The sequence below is a fragment of the Rhinatrema bivittatum genome, chromosome 5, assembly GCF_901001135.1.
Source record: "Rhinatrema bivittatum chromosome 5, aRhiBiv1.1, whole genome shotgun sequence".
Lineage (NCBI taxonomy): Eukaryota > Metazoa > Chordata > Amphibia > Gymnophiona > Rhinatrematidae > Rhinatrema > Rhinatrema bivittatum.
The window spans coordinates 176,645,042-176,666,883 of NC_042619.1; the positions used below are offsets into that span (position 1 = coordinate 176,645,042).

The following is a 21,842-nucleotide window of genomic DNA, read 5'->3' on the forward strand; positions in this document are numbered from 1 at the left end:
ACTTACCCCATCCCTTCAGAGCAACCTGGAGCCCCAGGAGTAGAGGGAATGGGGCCGAAGGTCTGCCAAACACCCCGGAGTGCCTGCAAGGCTGGCTGTCCCAAACCAACTCCTTACCTCAGTTCAAAACCACAGAGGAAGACTCACTGCAATTACCCCAATACTGTCTGGGTAAATGTAACATTAGGACATGCTAGAGAGATAAAGTTTCTGGATGGAATAAATAACAGCTTTATGAAGCAATTGGTTTAGGAACAGATGAGAAAGGGAACTATTTTAGATCTAACTCTTAATGGAGCACAAATGTGGTGAGAGGTAATGGTGGTGTGGCCACTTAGCAATAATGATCATAACATGATCAAATCTGAATTAATGACTGGAAAAGGACAGTAAGTAAATCCACGGCTCTAGCATCAAACTTTCAAAAGGGAAAGTTTGAGAAAATGAGAAAAATAGAAAAACTTAAAAGGTGCAGCTACAAAGGTTACAAGTGTAACAGGTGTGGATACTGTTAAAAAAAAAAAAACAAAAAAAACCCACACAAACCATCTTAGAAGCAAAGTCCAGATGTATTCCACGCATTAAGAAAGGTGGAAAGTAGGCCAAACAATTGTCGGTATGGTTAAAAGGTGAGGTAAAAGGTTATTTTTTTTTTTTTTTTTTTAGGAATGACCAGGGGAAAGCGCGAACGCAGTCCCCCACTACCACAAATTATGCAGTCGAGTTTCCCGCATGTGGGGAAATCGCAGGGGTCAGCACGGCCCGAGTGCAATGGCCGAGCCTCGCCCTGGGAGCGCCACCTTCTGGATCATGGACAGTCTCCCCTGCCAGGTAAGTATGAGGGTTATTTTAGCCAAATATCTTCCTTCAAAAATTGGAAGAAGGATCCATCGGAAGAAAATATGAAAAAGTATAAGCATTGGCACGTTAAATGTAAAACACTGATAAGACAGGCTAAGAGTGAATCTGAAAAGAAGTTGGCCGAAGAGGCAAAAACAGATTAAAACTTATTAAAATATATCTAAAGTAGGAAGCCTATGAGGGAGTCAGCTAGACCGTTAGATGCTCCCCTGTTAAAGGAGCACTTAGGGAAGATAAGGTCATTGTGGAAAAACAATTTACTTATGGACTTGGCTATATAAGCAGTCCTGTGCTTTTCCCTTATGTCTGTGTATCAGTACCCCAGAACATAAATTTTGGGGCCCAGGTTGGTTGTCATAGGAATCCAATACTACCTTCTAGCCCACCCCATACCCACCGTCAAAAGCGGAGACTGCTGTTGCAGTTCCATTAAAGAAATCAAGTAAACCCATGTCTTAAGCTAAGGGTAGGAACTGCAACTGTGTGTAGGTTATTCCCACCAGACCATAAAAGTCGGGGCCCTCATTGGTGATTGTCTGAATCAAATTCCCTTTTTCCCTCTGCCGTTGAAGTGGAGAGCAATGTTGCAGTTTCATCAAAGCATCAAGGCTTATTGGTTAAGGGTAGTAATCCTCATACCTTCTGTTAAGGGTAGAGTAGAGTTGCTTACCCGTAACAGGTGTTCTCCAAGGACAGCAGGATGATGTCATACATGGGTGACATCAAATGGAGCCCCATGCGGAAAATTTATGTCAAAGTTTGACTAGGCATAATGAGCATACCCAGCATTCCCTATACCACATGGAGTCCTTCTTCAGTCTTGTAACATACAATTACAATAAAATAAAAAAATAGGAGAAACCCAAGTCTGTGGAGTGGCAGGCAGGGTTTGAGGATTAACATACTGCTGTCCTCCGAGAACACCTGTTAGAGGTAAGCAACTCTGCTTTCTCCAAGGATAAGCAGGATGGTAGTCCTTCATGGGTGAATCCCAAGCTACAGGCTGCTCCCCAACAAAAAGGCAGACCAACAGACACCTAACCAGGTTCCAAGGGGCACACCACTACTGGTGCTGTTGGTAACAGAGGGTGAGACTACATAAACCCAAATAACGGACTCTAGGTTGGGAGAGTTGGGTTATACACCTCAAAGATTCCAGAGGACAGACTGGCCTAACTGTCACTCTGGCCATCCCTACCCAGATAGTAATGTCAGGTGAATGTATGGAGAGAACTCTACGACACAGCCTTGAAATCTCCTCCACGTGATCTGCTCGCAAGTGGGCCACCAACGCTGCCATAGCTCTGATAGAATGAGCTTTGACATGGCCCCCAAAATGCCTTCCAACCTGGGTATAACAGATGGAGATGCAATCTGCTAGCCAACTGGATATTGTCTGTTTGGCAATGCCCAACCTATTCTTATCAAAAGAAACAAAAATTTGGGTGAACTGTCCATGAGCTTCTGTCCGCTCCAGATAGAATGCTAAGGCTCGCTTGCAGTCCAAACTGTGCAGTGCTCATTCGCCTTGGTGCGAATGGGGCCAAGGAAAGTAAATTGGCAGGATGATTGACTGGTTAAGATAGAAATCAATCACCAGTTTAGGCAGGAACTTAGGGTGCGTATGCAAGACCACCCTGTCATGATAAAACTTAGTTTAAGGTAGATAAATCACTAAGGCCTGGAGCTCGTTGCACGCTGAAGTGATCACTACCAAAAATATGACCTTCCAGTTCAGGTACTTCAGGTCACAGGTGTGCAGCTGCTCAAAAGCAGCTTTCATCAGCTGAACTAACACCACGCTGAGGTCCCAAGCCACAGAGATAGGCCTTAGGGGAGCCTTCAACTGAAGCAGGCCCGCATGGAACGTACAACTATACGCTGTACAGAAATGGACGTACAATCTATACCGTGGTTGTATGCGCCAATTGTACTAAGATGAACTCTGATGGAGTTGGTTTTTAAGCCAGCTTCTGAAAGGTGTAGAAGGTAATCAAGAAAATTTTGTGTGGGGGTGCAGGAGAATGGTTCTAGGGCCTTCTGCTCACACCACACGGAAAAACCTCCAACACTTCAGTCTATAGGACTTTCTAGTGAAAGGCTTTCTAGAAGCCACCAGGACCTTAGAGACATCCTCAGAAAGATCAAGTGGCTGTAGGATTAACCTCTCAACATCCAGGCTGTAAGCGACAGAGCCTGGAGGTTGTGATGCCGCAGCCTGCCTTGATCTTGTGTGATGAGATCTGGGGTTTTTGGATGGACTACTCCCCACAGGAGTGGAAACCAGACTTGTCTCAGCCAATGAGGAGCTATGAGGATCATAGTCCCACTGTCCTCACGAAGCTTCAAGATAGTCTTTGCCACTGAGAGAATCAGAGGACATGTATACAGAAGACCCTTGCCCCAATGACGGGCCAGGGCGCCTGAGGCTGGCTTGCCATCTGACCTGCACAGTGACCAGAACCAAGGTACCCTCCCCTGTTGCAGGGAACGCAAACAGATCTACTTCCGGGCTCCACCGGAGGCGGAATATCTGATTTGTTACCCCCTGGTTCAGGGACCACTCATGGGGTCTGAAGGCTCGACTCAGCCTGTCTTGCCATCACATTCTCCATTCTGGCCAGGTACATGGTCCTGAGCACCATCCCGTGAGACAGGGTCCACGACCAGATCTGGACCACTTCCCGACACAGGAGGTAACAATCCCATATCCTCCTGCTTGTTGACATACCACATGGCTACTTGGCTGTCAGTCTGGAATAGGACAACTTATGTTGGACAGCCAATCTCTGAAAGCCCATAGCACATACCAGATCACCCAGAGCGCCAGGAAGTTGATTTGACAAGAACATTCCTGAGCGTACTACAGGCCCTGGTTGCTGAGCCCAACACATAAGATCCCCATCCCAGGGTAGATGCATCCGTGGTTAGCACAATTTGAGTAGGGAGACTCCAAAAGGAAGTCACCCATTCCAGAGATGGGGGTGACTCAAATCCAATCCTGGAGACTGAGTGGCTTGGCGCCACTGTGACCTTAAGGTCCATTAGGCTGTGCGCATGTGTAAGTGTGCCAAGGGAGTGACATGGACAGTTGCGGCCATGTGGCCCAACAGCCTCAATATGTGCCAGGCTGACACCTGCTGACTCTGCTGAACTTCTGCCATAATGGTCGCCAAGATGACAGCCCTCTGGCATAGCAAAAGGGCCTTGGCCTCAGCCGTATCTAGCAGGACTCCGATTAAGTCCAACTGAGGTGATGGGACACTGAGTAGTTGAGAATGAAATCTAGTGACTCCAACACACAACTGGTCAAGTGCATGGACCTGGAGGACCCTTGCCTGAGACGTGCTCTTGACCAGAGTTATGCTGTCACCACGGCCAGGCATTTTGTGAAGACCCATGGGGCAGACACGAACCCGAATGGCAACAGCCAATACAGGAAGTGCTGTTTCCCCACCACAAATCGGAGATACTTCCTGTGACTGGGGAGGATCTCAATATGGATGTATGTGTACTTTAGATCAAGGGAGCATAGCCAATCCCGTTTTTGCAAAGGGGGGGGGGGGAATCAGGGAGCACAGGGAAACCATCTTGTACTTTTCTTTTCTTTTTTTTTTTTTTTAAGAAACTTCTTCAAGGCCCTCAGATCTAGGATGGGACAGAATCCTCCTGTTCTCTTTGGAATCAGGAAGTACCTGGTGTAGAATTCCCACCCTCTTTGCCTTGGTAGTATGGGCTTGAACGCTCTGGCCATTAAGAGGGAGGAGAACTCTGCTTGTAGTACCTCCGGATATGCTACTGGCCCCCAAGATGGGCACGGAGGGCAATTTGGCAGGATACACAATAGATTTAATTGGTACCCTTGGTGGACATAAGAACATAAGAAAATGCCATACTGGGTCAGACCAAGGGTCCATCAAGCCCAGCATCCTGTTTCCAACAGTGGCCAATCCAGGCCATAAGAACCTGGCAAGTACCCAAGAACTAAGTCTATTCCATGTAACCATTGCTAATGGCAGTGGCTATTCTCTAAGTGAACTTAATAGCAGGTAATGGACTTCTCCTCCAAGAACTTACCCAATCCTTTTTTAAACACTTTACTAACTGCACTAACCACATCCTCTGGCAACAAATTCCAGAGTGTAATTGTGCGTTGAGTAAAAAAGAACTTTCTCCAATTAGTTTTAAATGTACCCCATGCTAACTTCATGGAGTGCCCCCTAGTCTTTCTACTATCCGAAAAAGTAAATAACCGATTCACATCTACCCGTTCTAGACCTCTCATAATTTTAAACATCTCTATCACATCCCCCCTCAGCCGTCTCTTCTCCAAGCTGAAAAGTCATAACCTCTTTAGTCTTTCCTCATAGGGGAGCTGTTCCATTCCCCTTATCATTTTGGTAGCCCTTCTCTGAACCTTCTCCATCGCAATTATAGCTTTTTTGAGATGTGGCGACCAGAATTGTACACAGTATTCAAGGTGCGGTCTCACCATGGAGCGATACAGAGGCATTATGACATTTTCCGTTTTATTCACCATTCCCTTTCTAATAATTCCCAACATTCTGTTTGCTTTTTTTGACTGCCGCAGCACACTGAACCGACAATATCAATGTGTTATCCACTATGATGCCTAGATCTCTTTCTTAGGTTGTAGTACCTAATATGGAACCCAACATTGTCTAATTATAGCATGGGTTATTTTTCCCTATATGCATCACCTTACACTTATCCACATTAAATTTCATCTGCCATTTGGATGCCCAATTTTCCAGTCTCACAAGGTCTTACTGCAATTTATCTCAATCTGCTTGTGATTTAACTACTCTGAACAGTTTTGTCATCTGCAAATTTGATTATCTCACTCGTCGTATTTCTTTCCAGATCATTTATAAATATATTGAAAAGTAAGGGTCCCAATACAGATCCCTGAGGCACTCCCTTCCACTGGGAAAATTGTCCATTTAATCCTACTCTGTTTCCTGTCTTTTAGCCAGTTTGCAATCCACAAAAGGACATCGCCACCTATCCCTTGACTTTTTACTTTTCCTAGAAGTCTCTCATGAGGAACTTTGTCAAACGCCTTCTGAAAATCCAAGTATACTACGATGGACATAGCCAACTGGTCCAATGTTATTTTGGGCCACTGGTTTGCAAAGAACTGCAGCCTGCTCCTGACCGAAGGGTCCATTGTCCTGGTATTGGGCATCTGGCTTACGCTCCCTACTGCCCAAACAAATCCTGGTCCATTGAGTTGACTGAGGAGCTGCCTGGGTTTTTGGGAGCTCTCTGCTGCCTAGGACGGCCACTGAGCTCTGATGGTGTTGACTGGATCGAGCAGGCAGAGGATAGTACTTCCTTTGGTGAAACAAAGACTTCCTTGGCCCCAGTCTTGATGGCCTCCTGGAACCACAGGAGCAGGCCTGCACCCAAGGACAGGGCCCACGGAGGGAGAGTTGGGTTTCATGGCTGGAAGAGATTACAGAGGACGGATTGTCTGAATCAACAGTCCTGCCAGCCATCCTTGTCCAGGCAATAACGTAAGGTGAATGTGTGGAGGGAACTCCACGTCACCAATCTGAAATCTCGTGAATGGGGACTGCATGCAAATGAGCCACTGAGACTGACATGGCTCGTACAGAGTGAGCCTTGACGTGACAGTCCAGCAGTAGGCCCGCCTGTGCATAGTAGAAGGCAATGCAATCCGCAAGCCAACGGGATAAAGTCTGCTTGGAGACAGCAACCTCTAGCCTGTTCTTGTCGAAAGAGACAAAGAGTTGAGTGGAGAGGCGGTGAGACGCCGTCCGCTTTAAGTAGAAGGCCAGTGCGCTCTTGCAATCTAGAGTGTGGAGAGCCCTTTCACCCTGGTGAGTGTGAGGCCTTAGGAAAAAGGAAGGCAACACGATGCACTGGTTGAGATAGAACTCTGAAACCACCTTAGGAAGGAACTTCGGGTGTGTCCGGAGGATCACTGTCGAGACAGAATTTTGTGTAAAGTAGGTATAACACTAGAGCTTGCATTTTGTGAAAGCTCTGGGCGTTGCAGTGGTGCCAAATGGGAGAATACAGTATTACTAGTGGCCCTTAGCTATGGTAAAATGGCGAAGTTTCCTTGTGTTTTGTGAAGATGTGCATATAAACATTTTTACGGTCTAGGAAGCAAAGCGAGTTGTTCGCTAAGAGGGGAAGGATGGTACTTGAGTTCATCCTAAATTTTTCTCTTTAGGTACTTGCTGAGATTATTTAAGTATAAGATAGGTGGATTTCAACCTATCTTCTTTCAGAATCAAAATGTATTTGGAAAGTTCAGGTACCATAGGTATTTCCTTATCCCCAAAAGGCTTACAATCTAAGTTTGTCTCTTTAGCAATGGAGGCTGAAGCGATTTGTCCAAAATCACATGGAGTGTTAGTGGGATTTGAAACCTGGCTTCACTGGTTCTCAGCCTGCTGTTCTACCCACTACGTTATTTCTCCATGTTCTTGCCATTGCACATACTGTATAAGGAAAAAGTAGAACATTTACTAGTAAAGAGGATTTTCTACTGAAACACAAAGCCCCACTCACCTCCAGATGACATCATAGACTGGATCGAGGCAAACGCCAAACCCTTGTAGATCTTCTTGTTCAGAATCATTAAATGTCTTACAACTTCCATCAACTTTATTTATCAGAAGACATTTAAATGGGGGAGGTTCAGACATAGAAGCAGGTACCAAGCCTGAAGGAACACATGGAATATATCAGATTCCTACTACATATTCCCTCTTTGAGTTACTATTTTAACAGGCTACAGGTGCATCATATATTTTAGTCACACATTTTATAAGAGCGGATAATCAACATTAAAAAAAATTGAAAAAAGCTCTTATAAATTACACTGCTGTGGCATTTTCAATATAAATGTCCCTGTTTTTTAATCTTTCTGACTACTCATTCTGGAATTTCATTGTCCCTCCTTAACTTCATGCTTCAAATCCATCTGACTTCCAACATGTAACAAATTCTTGCCTATGATGTGCCTGCTAGCAAAGATTTCTGAAGTGGCAAGCACATGGGAATTGATGAGTGCTTCGTCAATCCTTAGGAAAGTCTGGTCTCCACTTGCTCCAATCCAAGTAGCTTTCCGTCCATATTTAGACCCAATATTAGGCATGGGAGCCGGTTTTGCATTCCAGTAGGGTATATCTAGAATAGGTCTGCCGAGCTGTCCTTTCTGAAAAGAATTTAATGTACTATGAAAATCAAAGTAACAATAGTATAAACATGGAATAAACAGCAGACATTGTGGTCCAGTATTTAAAGCTAGCATCACGACACATGGTACTATCAAGAGACAAATACAGGAGGACAATTAAAAGCCAGTTTAAGCTTACTTTAAGAATGTCTTAAGGGACACAAATACAATGATCAAAAGTAATCTAAAATACATCATTATCTATCTAGTATTTACAATTGCAATATTTTATATATTTATATTTCAGCTTTTATATAAGTCAACTTCAGCCTATATCTAGTATTTTCTACTTATGATTGACTTCCAAGCCACATGTTTTTATATCCACTGATAGAGCAAACTCAGTATAATATACCTAATTATCTAAACATACACCTACCAAAGGGTCAGGTCAAAAATAAATTATAGAAAAAAAAAAAGGTTCCAGCTATGTAGAGTCCATCTACACAGGACCATCCCATATTTAGAGGTGACATTTCATCATGTCAAATCCCTTTGGAGTTTGCTGTAGCCCTAGGTAAATATAGTGAATAATCATGCCACAAGATATAATAGTGCAGGGCTTCCCAAACCTGTACTGGGAACCCCCCAGTCAGTTGAGTTTTCAGAATATACTTAATGAATATGCATGAATAAATCTGCATACACCAGACACTGCATATATAAAAAATCTCATTTATAACCATTGTGGATATCCTGAAAATAATATTAGCTGTAGATTCCCCAGGACAAGTTTGGGAAGCCCTATAAAATGTGATCACTTCAAATTTAATTTGAGTCTATGTATTTTGCAAACCATTGCACAGAATGATTTAAAGGACATTTACTATAAGAACATAAGAAATTGCCATGCTGGGTCAGACCAAGGGTCCATCAAGCCCAGCATCCTGTTTCCAACAGAGGCCAAACCAGGCCACAAGATCCTGGCAATTACCCAAACACTAAAATCATCCCATGCTACTGTTGCAATTAATAGCAGTGGCTATTCCCTAAGTAAACTTGATTAATACCCGTTAATGGACTTCCCCTCCAAGAACTTATCCAAACCTTTATTGAACCCAGCTACACTAACTGCACTAACCACATCCTCTGGCAACATATTCCAGAGCTTTACTGTGCAAGAATTTTCTCCGATTAGTCTTAAATGTGTTACTTGCTAAATTCATGGAATGTCCCCTAGTCCTTCTATTATTCAAAAGTGTAAATAACCAATTCACATCTACTCGTTCTAGACCTCTCATGATCTTAAAGACCTACTATAAATATCTGAAACTGTAGTCTCATAATTTGTTGTAGATAGTGTACACAACCCAACCTCAAAATACAGAGACTATTTTCTCTATATAATATTATACTCAATCAATACTAAAATATATAACACCCCAAAGGCAACTAATTTTGTGTGGTTCAGGTTTGCATGCTCAAATTCTAAACTTTTGAGACCTCTTACGAGCAACATTCTGTAATCAGATTCTCTGTGAGAAGAGTTCTGTTTACTGTATATAGTTAACTAATAACTTACACCCATATATCAAGTAGCTCATGGTATTTATTTTCTTTCAGTCCACCTGAAAATTATACTTTCATAAAGTCAGAATTGCCCACCTACCACAGAATGCTCTATGCTGTGTTTAATAAATAGTCTCTCTTCTACACAAACCATTTTAATAAATTCAATAAAGCATCCCAACTGGCCAACTACCTACTGAAAAAGAATACAAGAGATTTAATACCCCCCTCCACCCAGGTATAAAATGAAAACCTGGCCATTAGAACTAATGCAAGACCATTAAAAATAAAAAGGAAACTCTTAAAAACCAGAAAAATATAAAAGTTTTGCATTTTATAAATCAGCCAACAGCAAAATAAAAGACCTGACAAAACCTAAATCAGCTATTAACCAAATAAAATGCTTTAAATATCAAACTGATCTAATGGGTAATCAACAATTAGACACAAAAATTAAACTAGGAGTAGAGAGAACAGTTAGCTTCCAGGGAACAAAATCCATCACTTTGGCACTGGATTACAAGCAAAGGACATGCCAAAAATCCATATTTCCATTTCACTATACTGCTTAGAGAGGAAAATGGGATCATTAAAAAAGGCACTATGATTCTTCAGTTTATCATACGATATCATCCAATAGTAATCAAGTATTTCAATACTTCTTTCAAAAGATTAAAATATTCTTTTTCCTTACAGAGAAGCTTCCAAACGTGAAGACCTGTCCATCCATTAGTAGAATTGCTGTATGATTACTGCCGGCTGTAACTTGCATGCTGGGACCAGGCAATGCCTGTACCAGTGTGGGGCATCCCCTAGGTCACAAACAAAGGTGAATGCATCTTCTCAAACATTTACAGGGCTTTTTTTTTCCAACGGGTACATGCCAGTATCAGCAGTTTTTTCCTTCACCTGCTTGATATGCATTCTACATATGAATTTCTGCACCTTATTTCCCATAAAGAAAACACTGCATGTTTATATTACTCCTAGCCAGAAATATAGTAACAGCTGAGTTGACATGAAAGAAAAATTGGTTCTTACCTGCTAATTTTCCTTTCTGAAAATTAGCAGGTAAGAACCAAATCAGTCCAGACAAGTGGGTTCTGCATCCCTACCAGCAGATGGAGTCAGAGAACTAAAAGCTTTGAGGCACTGCTACATAACAGAGTGCCACATGCAGTCCCCCAGCATTGACCCGTACCCAAGTCAACTATAGAGTAACAACTGCTCAAAAACCCCCTAAATGAGGGCAAAAGCCAAACCCAAAAGTTGGAGTCCCCCCAAACAGAAAAACCACAAATCAACCCAAGGGGCTAACCACAACCTGGCAAACGTCTTTAGATTCTGTATATATGCATTGACAGTTCTTTCCAGTAAGAATGTAAGAGCACGGACTTGCCATAACAGTCTTGAGAACATTAAGGGGCTGGGTCTCTGGACTGATCTGTGATACTTCAGATCAAAAATTAACAGGTAAGAACAAATTTTCCTTTACTGTTTGCACTGCAGATCAGTCCAGACAAGTGGAATGTACCAAAGCACCCCTTCACTGGGCAGGCCCGCAAAAGACCCCCTTTCAACACACTTTTGCCAAAGGTTGGCTCTCCTGGAGCTTGAACATCTAAATCAGTGGTTCTCAACCCTGTACTGGGGACCCCCCAGCCAGTCGGGTTTTCATGATATCCACAATGAATATGCATGAGAGAAAAAGTGCATGCATTGCCTCCATAACATGCAAATTTTCTCTCATGCATATTCATTGTGGATATCATGAAAACCCGACTGGCTGGGGGGTCCCCAGGACAGGGTTGAGAACCACTGATCTAAATAGTAACGGCAAGAAAAAGTGTGAAGAGAAGACCACATCACCGCTCTACAAATCTCCTGTGGCGACACTAATTGACACTAGGACCAAGACACTACACTGCCTGTGCCAGAACTGGAATTCATCTCCCCTTACAAAGGTAGGCGGAAATAATAGCTTCCTTCAGCCAATGCACTTTCGTGCCCTTGGAGGCCTTGCATCCATTTCTGGCACCTCCAAACAATACAAACAAATGATCCAACTGCTGAAAACTGTTTGTAACTTTTGCCTCCAGTGACTCAGCAGATCAATTCAGAAAGGCAGGACTCCACAGTAAAATTAAGGTGAAACAAAGATACCACCTTAGATAGGAACAAAGGTACCATGTGCAAAGATACCCCCTCATCCGAAATCTTCAAAAAATGGCTACATACAGGACAAAGCCTGCAGCTCAGAGATCCTTCTGAACAAACACATCACCACCAAAAATACCACCTTCAGCGTGAGGTCCTTTAACAACACCCACAAGACCAAGTTTGAACTCCATGCCGAACCCAATCTATGCACCAGTGGCCACAGATGCTCAACCCCATTCAAAAACTTCACAACATCCAGACTTGAGGCCCACAACCTTTTCCCAGGAGTATACCTCTGAGATACCCCAAAGCTGCCATCTGAACCCGCAAGGAATTGTAAACTAAGCCCTTGAAAATCACAGGCTCAAAGTATATTTTTTGTTGCAAGCACTTGCTCTCAAAAGTCAAGTTGAGAGACAAAAGTGAACTGCCTGATCCGAGAAAATAGGAGCTTGCCTTAACAACCCCTGCAAATGAACCAATCTCAGGGACCATTGTGCACTGAACCAGATCTGTGAACCACGGAATACGCAGCGTCTCCGGCACACCCAGTACCAACTGGCCTGGATGCCTCTTGATGTGCCTAAACACTCGACCTTTTACTGGTCAAGGAGGGAACACATAGGAGGATCCTTGTCGGCCATGGAAGAACCCGAATGTCTATGCCCTCAGCTGCAACCTATCAACTGCAGCTGAAGAAACTTGCTGCCTTAACATTGCTCCTTGATACCATCAGATCCAGACAGGGACTGCCTCAACGAGAATGGATAAGGCCGAAGGTCTCCTTCAACAGCTCCCATTCTCCTGGGTCAAACTGTTACCTGCTGAGATAGTCTGCTTGCACATTGTCCAATCCCGCAACATGTGAAGAGGCTATCAGAAAGGCAAAAACTCATAATAAAAACTTTAAATATATCCGAAGCAAGAAACCTGTGAGGGAGTCAGTTGGACCATTAGAAGACAGAGGGGTTAAAGGGGCTCTTAGGGAAGATAAGGCCATTGCAGAAAGACTAAATGAATTCTTTGCTTCCGTGTTTACTAATTTATTTATTTATTTTAAGCATTTTATATACCGAGATACGTTGGGAACATCATCTCGGTTTACAGGTAACTCAACATAGCAACAAGCTTCACAGAGGAACAGTCAAAGATAAAAATGGGTATAAACAAGAAACCGTTTAAGAACATAAGAAAATGCCTTACTGGGTCAGACCAAGGGTCCATCAAGCCCAGCATCCTGTTTCCAACAGTGGCCAATCCAGGCCATAAGAACCTGGCAAGTACCCAAAAACTAAGTCTATTCCATGTAACCATTGCTAATGGCAGTGGCTATTCTCTAAGTGAACTTAATAGCAGGTAATGGACTTCTCCTCCAAGAACTTACCCAATCCTTTTTTAAACACCACTTTACTAACTGCACTAACCACATCCTCTGGCAACAAATTCCAGAGTGTAATTGTGCGTTGAGTAAAAAAGAACTTTCTCCAATTAGTTTTAAATGTACCCCATGCTAACTTCATGGAGTGCCCCCTAGTCTTTCTACTATCCGAAAAAGTAAATAACCGATTCACATCTACCCGTTCTAGACCTCTCATAATTTTAAACATCTCTATCACATCCCCCCTCAGCCGTCTCTTCTCCAAGCTGAAAAGTCGTAACCTCTTTAGTCTTTCCTCATAGGGGAGCTGTTCCATTCCCCTTATCATTTTGGTAGCCCTTCTCTGAACCTTCTCCATCGCAATTATAGCTTTTTTGAGATGTGGCGACCAGAATTGTACACAGTATTCAAGGTGCGGTCTCACCATGGAGCGATACAGAGGCATTATGACATTTTCCGTTTTATTCACCATTCCCTTTCTAATAATTCCCAACATTCTGTTTGCTTTTTTTGACTGCCGCAGCACACTGAACATAGGGTAAAAAACAAGAAACCGTTCAAAAAGGAAGACAACAATAACTAGGATAGAGGAAGTTATGAGGATGTTGGGGAACTAATGAGGATGTTGGGGAGATACCTGTTCCGGAGATGGTTTTCAGGGGTGATGAGTCAGATGAACTAAACAAAATCACTGTGAACCAGGAAGATGTATAGGCCAGATTGACAAACTAAAGAGTAGCAAATCACCTGGACCGGATGGGTATGCATCCTAGGGTACTGAAGGAACTCAAAAATGAAATTTCTGATCTATTAGTTAAAATTTGTAACCTATCATTAAAATCATCCATTGCACCTGAAGACTGGAGGGTGGCCAATGTAACTGCAATATTTAAAAAAGGCTCCAGGGGCGATCCTGGTAACTATAGACCAGTGAGCCTGACTTCAGTGCCAGGAAAAATAGTGGAAACTATTCAAGATCAAAATCGTAGAGCATATAGAAAGACATGGTTTAATGGAACACAGTCAACATGGATTTACCCAAGGGAAGTCTTGCCTAACAAATCTGCTGCATTTTTTTTGAAGTGATTAATAAACATGTGGATAAAGGTGAACCGGTAGATGTAGTGTATTTGGATTTTCAGAAGGCGTTTGACAAAGTTCCTCATGAGAGGCTTCTAGGAAAAGTAAAAAGTCATGGGATAGGTGCTGATGTCCTTTCGTGGATTGCAAACTGGCTAAAAGACAGGAAACAGAGTAGGATTAAATGGACAATTTTCTCAGTGGAAAAGGGTAAACAGTGGAGTGCCTCAGGGATCTATACTTGGACCGGTGCTTTTCAAGATAGATATATATATATATATATATATAAACATATATATATAAATGATCTGGAAAGGAATACGACGAGTGAGGTTATCAAATTTGCGGATGATACAAAATTTTTCAGAGTAGTTAAATCACAAGTGGATTGTGATACATTACAGGAGGACCTTGCAAGACTGGAAGATTGGGCATCCAAATGGCAGATGAAATTTAATGTGGACAAGTGCAAGGTGTTGCATATAGGGAAAAATAACCCTTGCTGTAGTTACACGATGTTAGGTTCCATATTAGGAGCTAACACCCAGGAAAAAGATCTAGGCATTATAGTGGAGAATACTTTAAAATAGTCAGCTCAGTGTGCTGCAGCAGTCAAAAAAGCAAACAGAACGTTAGGAATTATTCGGAAGGAAATGGTTAATAAAACGGAAGATGACATAATGCCTCTATATTGCTACATGGTGAGACCACACCTTGAATACTGTGTACAATTCTGGTTGCCGCATCTCAAAAAGGATATAGTTGTGATTGAGAAGGTACAGAGAAGGGCAACCAAAATGATAAAGGGGATGGAACAGCTCCCCTATGAGGAAAGGCTGAAGAGGTTAGGGCTGTTCAGCTTGGAGAAGAGACGGCTGAGAGGGGGATATGAAGGAGGTCTTTTAGGTCTTGAACGAGTAGATGTGAATCAGTTATTTACACTTTCGAATAATAGAAGGACTAGGGGGCATTCCATGAAGTTAGCAAGTAGCACATTTAAAACTATTAGGAGAAAATTATTTTTCACTCAACGCACAATAAAGCTCTGGAATTTGTTGCCAGAGGATGTTGTTAGTGCAGTTAGTGAAGCTGGGTTCAAAAAAGGTTTGGATAAGTTCTTGGAGGAGAAGTCCATTAACGGCTATTAATCAAGTTTACTTAGGGAATAGCCACTGCTATTAATTGCATCAGTAGCATGGGATCTTCTTAGTGTTTGGGTTACTGCCAGATTCTTATGGCCTGGATTGGCCACTGTTGGAAACAGGATGCTGGGCTTGATGGACCCTTGGTCTGACCCAGCATGGCAATTTCTTATGTTCTTATCCCCTACAAATGCTGCTCCACCCAGGCAAAGAGGTCCTGGGCTCTCTGGGCAACCACCCGACTCTTTGTTCCCCCTTGCTGACTGATATAAGCTACCGTTGTTGCATTGTCTGAAAACACTCTGACCATTCGATCTTGGACTTGTGGAAGAAATTCCGCCAACGCCCTGCACACTGCTCTCATTTCCAAGCAATTGATAGACCAGGATTGCTTCCACTGACAACCACAGTCCTTGTGCCAGCCGTTCTTGACAGATCACCTCCCAACCCTTGAGGTTGGCATCCGTGATCCCTAAAACCAAGTCTAGAACCTCAAGGCCAATCCCCTTCTCTAAAATGGGCCAACACAGCCACCATGAGAAACTGGACTCGGAAGTACAATGCATGAAACTCCTCCGACAACGGATTCCTGCACGACAGCAACACCTCCTGAGAGGGCGTATGTGGCAAAAGCCCATGGCACCAAACGTAGATGCCATTTAACCCAGACCCTGAAGGTAATCCCAAGCCCTGGGCATCCATAAAATCTGCATTACCTGGGATTGTAACTTCAAATTCCTCTCACAGATGAGAAACTCTGCCAAGTTTGAGCATCAAATTTTGCCCCCAAGTATTCCAGCATCTGGGTAGGGCTCAAGTGACTTCACCAATTAATGTGCAAGGTGCAGTCGCCAAACCGAACAGAAGGGGCCAAAACACCCCAGAACCATAAAACGAAGAAACTTTGATGTTCTTCCCAAATGGGTAAGTGCAGATAGGCTTCCGACAAGTCCAGCAAGGCCTGAAAAACTCCACAAAACAAAATGCCGCTATCACCGTCCGCAATGTTTCCATATGGAAAAACGGGGAACTCGCAGTATGACATTTCATCTTTTGCAGATCGAGGATGCGATGAAAGGCTCCTTCCATTTTTGGCACAATACAGTAAATTGAGTACTTCCTGTGACTGTACTCCCTGGCCACTACCAGTACTATCATGCTAGTAACTGAAGGTGAGACATCGTGTACCAAATCGCCACTTGCTTGCCTCAGACATTGTAATGAGACACCACGAAAGCTTCCGTGATGGGGTGAAAAAGTTCTAAAGCATAGCCGTCCATTATTACCTCTAAGACCCATTGGTCCGAGGTAATCCTGGGTCCATGCTTTGTAAAACTGCAATAGTGAGTCTTCCACCGCCATCAAGTGGACCGGCCTGCCTTCATTATGAAATCTTACTGCCACCGGCCCCTAGTTGGAGCCCTCTCAAGGAAGTCTATGGGTGCCTCGAAAGGACTGCTGCCTACCAGAACCCTGGTTCTGCCCCAAAGACGGTGCAGAAACCTTATTGGAACAAAAACCGCGGCAATTCCCGAAACCTAGAGCGAGGCAGAAAAGACTTCTTGACTAAGAACATGCCATACTGGGTCAGACCAAGGGTCCATCAAGCCCAGCATCCTGTTTCCAACAGTGGCCAATCCAGGCCATAAGAACCAGGCAAGTACCCAAAAACTAAGTCTATTCCATGTTACCATTGCTAGTAATAGTGGTGGTTATCAACTAAGTCAACTTAATTAATAGCAGGTAATGGACTTCTCGTCCAAGAACTTATCCAATCCTTTTTTAAACACAGCTATACTAACTGCACTAACCACATCCTCTGGCAACAAATTTCAGAGTTTAATTGTCCATTGAGTGAAAAAGAACTTTCTCCGATTAGTTTTAAATGTGCCACATGCTAACTTCATGGAATGCCCCCTAGTCTATTATCCGAAAGAGTAAAAAAACGATTCACATCTACCCGTTCTAGACCTCTCATGATTTTAAACACTTCTATCATATCCCCCCTCAGCTGCCTCTTCTCCAAGCTGAATAGCCCTAACCTCTTCAGACTTTCCTCATAGGGGAGCTGTTCCATTCCCTTTATCATTTTGGTAGCTCTTCTCTGTATCTTCTCCATCGCAATTATATCTTTTTTGAGATGCGGCGACCAAAATTGTACACAATATTCAAGGTGCGGTCTCACCATGGAGCAATACAGAGGCATTATGATATTTTCCGTTTTATTCACCATTCCCTTTCTAATAATTCCCAACATTGTTTGCTTTTTTGACTGCCGCAGCACACTGAACCGATGATTTCAATGTGTTATCCACTATGACGCCTAGATCTCTTTCTTGGGTAGTAGCATCTAATATGGAACCTAACATTGTGTAATTATAGCATGGGTTACTTTTCCCTATATGCATCACCTTGCACTTGTCCACATTAAATTTCATCTGCCATTTAGATGCCCAATTTTCCAGCTTCACAAGGTCTTCCTGCAATTTATCACAATCTGCTTGTGATTTAACTACTCTGAACAATTTTGTATCATCTGCAAATTTGATTACCTCACTCGTATTTCTTTCCAGATCATTTATAAATATATTGAAAAGTAAGGGTCCCAATACAGATCCCTGAGGCACTCCACTGTCCACTCCCTTCCACTGAGAAAATTGTCCATTTAATCCTACTCTCTGTTTCCTGTCTTTTAGCCAGTTTGCAATCCACGAAAGGACATCACCACCTATCCCATGACTTTTTACTTTTCCTAGAAGCCTCTCCTGAGGAAATTTGTCAAATGCCTTCTGAAAATCCAAGTACACTACATCTACCAGTTCACCTTTATCCACATGTTTATTAACTCCTTAAAAAAAGTGAAGCAGATTTGTGAGGCAAGACTTGCCTTGGGTAAAGCCATGCTGACTTTGTTCCATTAAACCATGTCTTTCTATATGTTCTGTGATTTTGATGTTTAGAACACTTTCTACTATTTTTCCTGGCACTGAAGTCAGGCTAACCGGTCTGTAATTTCCCGGATCTCCCCTGGAGCCCTTTTTAAATATGGGGGTTACATTAGCTATCCTCCAGTATTCAGGTACAATGGATGATTTTAATGATAAGTTACAAATTTTTACTAATAGGTCTGAAATTTCATTTTTTAGTTCCTTCAGAACTCTGGGGTGTATACCAACCGGTCCAGGTGATTTACTACTCTTCGGTTTATCAATCAGGTCTACCACATCTTCTAGGTTCACCGTGATTTCGTTCAGTCCATCTGAATCATTACCCATGAAATCCTTCTCCAGTACAGGTACCTCCCCAATATCCTCTTCAGTAAACACCGAAGCAAAGAAATCATTTAATCTTTCCACAATGGCCTTATCTTCTCTAAGTGCCCCTTTAACCCCTCGATCATCTAACGGTCCAACTGACTCACTCACAGGCTTTCTGCTTCGGATATATTTTAAAATGTTTTACTGTGAGTTTTTGCCTCTATGGCCAACTTCTTTTCAAATTCTCTCTTAGCTTGTCTTATCAATGTCTTACATTTAACTTGCCAACGTTTATGCATTTTCCTATTTTCCTCTGTTGGATCCTTCTTCCAATTTTTGAATGAAGATCTTTTGGCTAAAATAGCTTCTTTCACCTCCCCTTTTAACCATGCCGGTAATCGTTTTGCCTGCTTTCCACCTTTCTTAATGTGTGGAATACATCTGGATTGTGCTTCTAGGATGGTATTTTTTAACATGGGAAATAAGGGGCTTCAGCTCCTCCTTACGGAACAGATGAACCACACACAGGTCATCTCCCTCCGTTATCAGGACCTCTTTGGGAGCAGCCTGATTGACAATCACCATGAGATCTGCTGGGTCATCCTGATCCACCCCTAGACCAACCCCAAGAACCCCAAGACCTGCCATAAGAAATTCAAACAAAACCTCAAAACCTGGCTGTTTGAACAAGCTTACACGCTATGAACACCTCTTCTGCTGAAATACTGTCTTCATGTTCCCTGTCTCCCTGATCTATTCCACCCCCTAATTTATTTTTCTTGCTGCTAAATTTCCTTTATCACTCGCTCACCCCATCCTATGATTTTGTCTCGCCACTAACCATGGAATATGATTTTCATTGGTTTAATTGCTTTTGTTCTTAACTAGTTCTTAACTGATTTATATTATGTTGATTGTTCTTAAATTGTTCTTAAATGATTTATATTTTTTCCCACCTTAATTTCATATTGTCTGTAAAGCCTGTTGCTGATTTGTTGTTTTACTGTAAACTGAGGTGATGTTTCTTACGTGCCGTGGTATATTAAAAAATCACTAAATAAATAAATAAATAAATCTTCCAGGTCTGAATTATCTGAGCCACCAAGTTCCTCAGGATGGTCCAGGCCCAGCCGGCAAAGGAGGTCCCCTGACCCTTGGCCAAGGAGCCCCTCAAAGCCTCTTTGCAGCAGGACAAGTCGGCTGACAGAAATACCCTTTTATAGCCAGTGCTTTTCCTGGTTAAAAAGTCTTTATGCATAAGCAAGACAAATTCTGAGGAAAACTCTATGTCATATTCTCCCCTGACAGGCCAGAGCTCCCGCCCCCCCCCCCCCCCCCCCCCAACCTTCTCAGATGTAGCCTTTCTCCTGCATTACAGGCTGTTTAGGCTCCTAGTATTTATCCTGACAGGGCCTTAGGAATCTGTGGGCTCTCCTTCCAGCCTCGTTCCCACCTCCCCCCCCCCAAGGGCCCCTCTCCTCCAGAAATGAATCACAGCATAATGCCACTGCATTCAGCTGTCCCTGAGCCAGGTCACTGGCCTAAGAAGCTTTCCTGCACTGGGAAATCATTGTCAGCCATCTTATCTCCATGCGGCCAGGCCTGCAGCAGAGGAACAGAAGCCACATGATCACAGTGCATGGGTGAGGAGGAACACTGCCCAGCGCAGCCTCCAGCTCCCCGAGCAAACTGAAGCTTTCCCATGCTGGGAAATCTTTGGAGACATCTTGTCTCCACACTGCCAGGTCTGCTGCAGAGGAACAGAAGCTGTGCGATCACGGCGGAACACAGCCCAACGCAGCCTCCTGCCCCGAGCAGCTTTGGGTTGCTCGGGGCAGGAGGCTGCGTTGGGCTGTGTTCCGCCGTGTGTTTGATCATCAGGCCCTGCCGATCAAACCAGAAACAGCCCAAGCAGTTGCTGCTGAAAGAAAAATGTAACACTTTTTTCTTTAAAGAAACAGCAGCCACAGCAAAGGAAGAAATACAAGCGAAAAAAGGAATACTTCCTGCTGTTGGCAACACCTCTTGGAAGGAGCCTTCAGGGGATAAGAGGGAACCAGGTTCCCTGGCTGTCAGACCCCCTGGATCTGCTGCGGGCTAAAGCTGATCAGGGATTATCAACCCCCGCCTCAAAGTTTTTATTCTCTGCCTCCATCTGCTGGTAGGGATGCAGAACCCACTTGTCTGGACTGATCTAGGATACGAACAGGAACACAAATTTTACATTCAGCATCTACCAGATTACATTCTAAATGCTAAATCATTTGTTACAATTTCGATAAAACACAGCAGATTTAGGTTTATCATCTTTTTTTTACTCCTAACACGAACATGTACAATCTACATTGCTGGTTTTTGTTAGAACTGGTTCACTGGTATATTAATCTCTCATGCTGCAAAGAGATCTAAAAACATGTCAGTTATTTTCCCAAAAGAAAATTAGTTTAGTTACCATTTGTTTATGCTTACAAATTCATTAATACAATACAAATAAAAGTGTAACAAATGCCTTTAAGGATGCAGGGTAAAAGGAAATAAAGGTATCCGGGATTACAAACTGCCTTATTGTAATATACATTTAGAGAAGCACTTCATGCTGTCCAGCCTCTTTCAAAAAATGTTTTAATGACTTCTTACACATTACTCTGCAACTCAGTACTAGACAGATCAGTTTTGCTTTGAATTTCTTTTAAAAAGATGTATGTGTCATCTGAGCATTTCTACAAAGCTCAGCAAACCTGCTCTATGCCAGTTTTTAAGCACTGCATGTCTTTAATTCCTGTTTTCCTATACAGTTCAATCTGTGATATGTATTTCCTTTTAAATGTAAATAAACAATTTTAAATGAAGCTTGGGAAGGTAAGAAAATTAAATTATGAATGCTTCTGAGAGATGCACAATAATAATCTTGCCAATCAGTGTTACTACTCACAAGTTTAAAACTTATGCTAATCCAACTCATGTGTGCAAGTCACCATGTATCCAGATGTGCATTTTCATGTTAAAACAAAAGTGAAAAACAGCTCTCTTCTAGAGAAGTAAGAAGCTTACATAAGTAAAATATCAACGCATTAGCACTAGAAAAAAAAATTTACCTGCAACTATAAATTTTTTGTTTTCGGCATTACCAGTGTTTATGAAAACTCTACCTAAACACTTGTCCAGCATGCAACTATCCGCACATCTACGTGGGGTCCCCCTTCAGTCTCGAAACAAAG

General features: G+C 42.8%; 1 protein-coding gene and 1 non-coding gene across 2 annotated transcripts in view; both read right to left on the minus strand.

Moving 5' to 3' along the window:
• Positions 1-21,842, minus strand: part of MYCBP2 (MYC binding protein 2) — a 1,075,853-nt gene that overhangs the window by 776,976 nt on the left and 277,035 nt on the right. Inside the window, 3 exon segments of the mRNA XM_029603038.1 lie at positions 7,429-7,582; positions 7,873-8,077; positions 10,302-10,419. Coding sequence (XP_029458898.1) covers positions 7,429-7,582; positions 7,873-8,077; positions 10,302-10,419 — 477 coding nt within the window.
• On the minus strand, positions 674-839 carry LOC115093144. Its single transcript, XR_003857180.1, has one exon. It is a non-coding gene; the product is annotated as a U1 spliceosomal RNA (small nuclear RNA).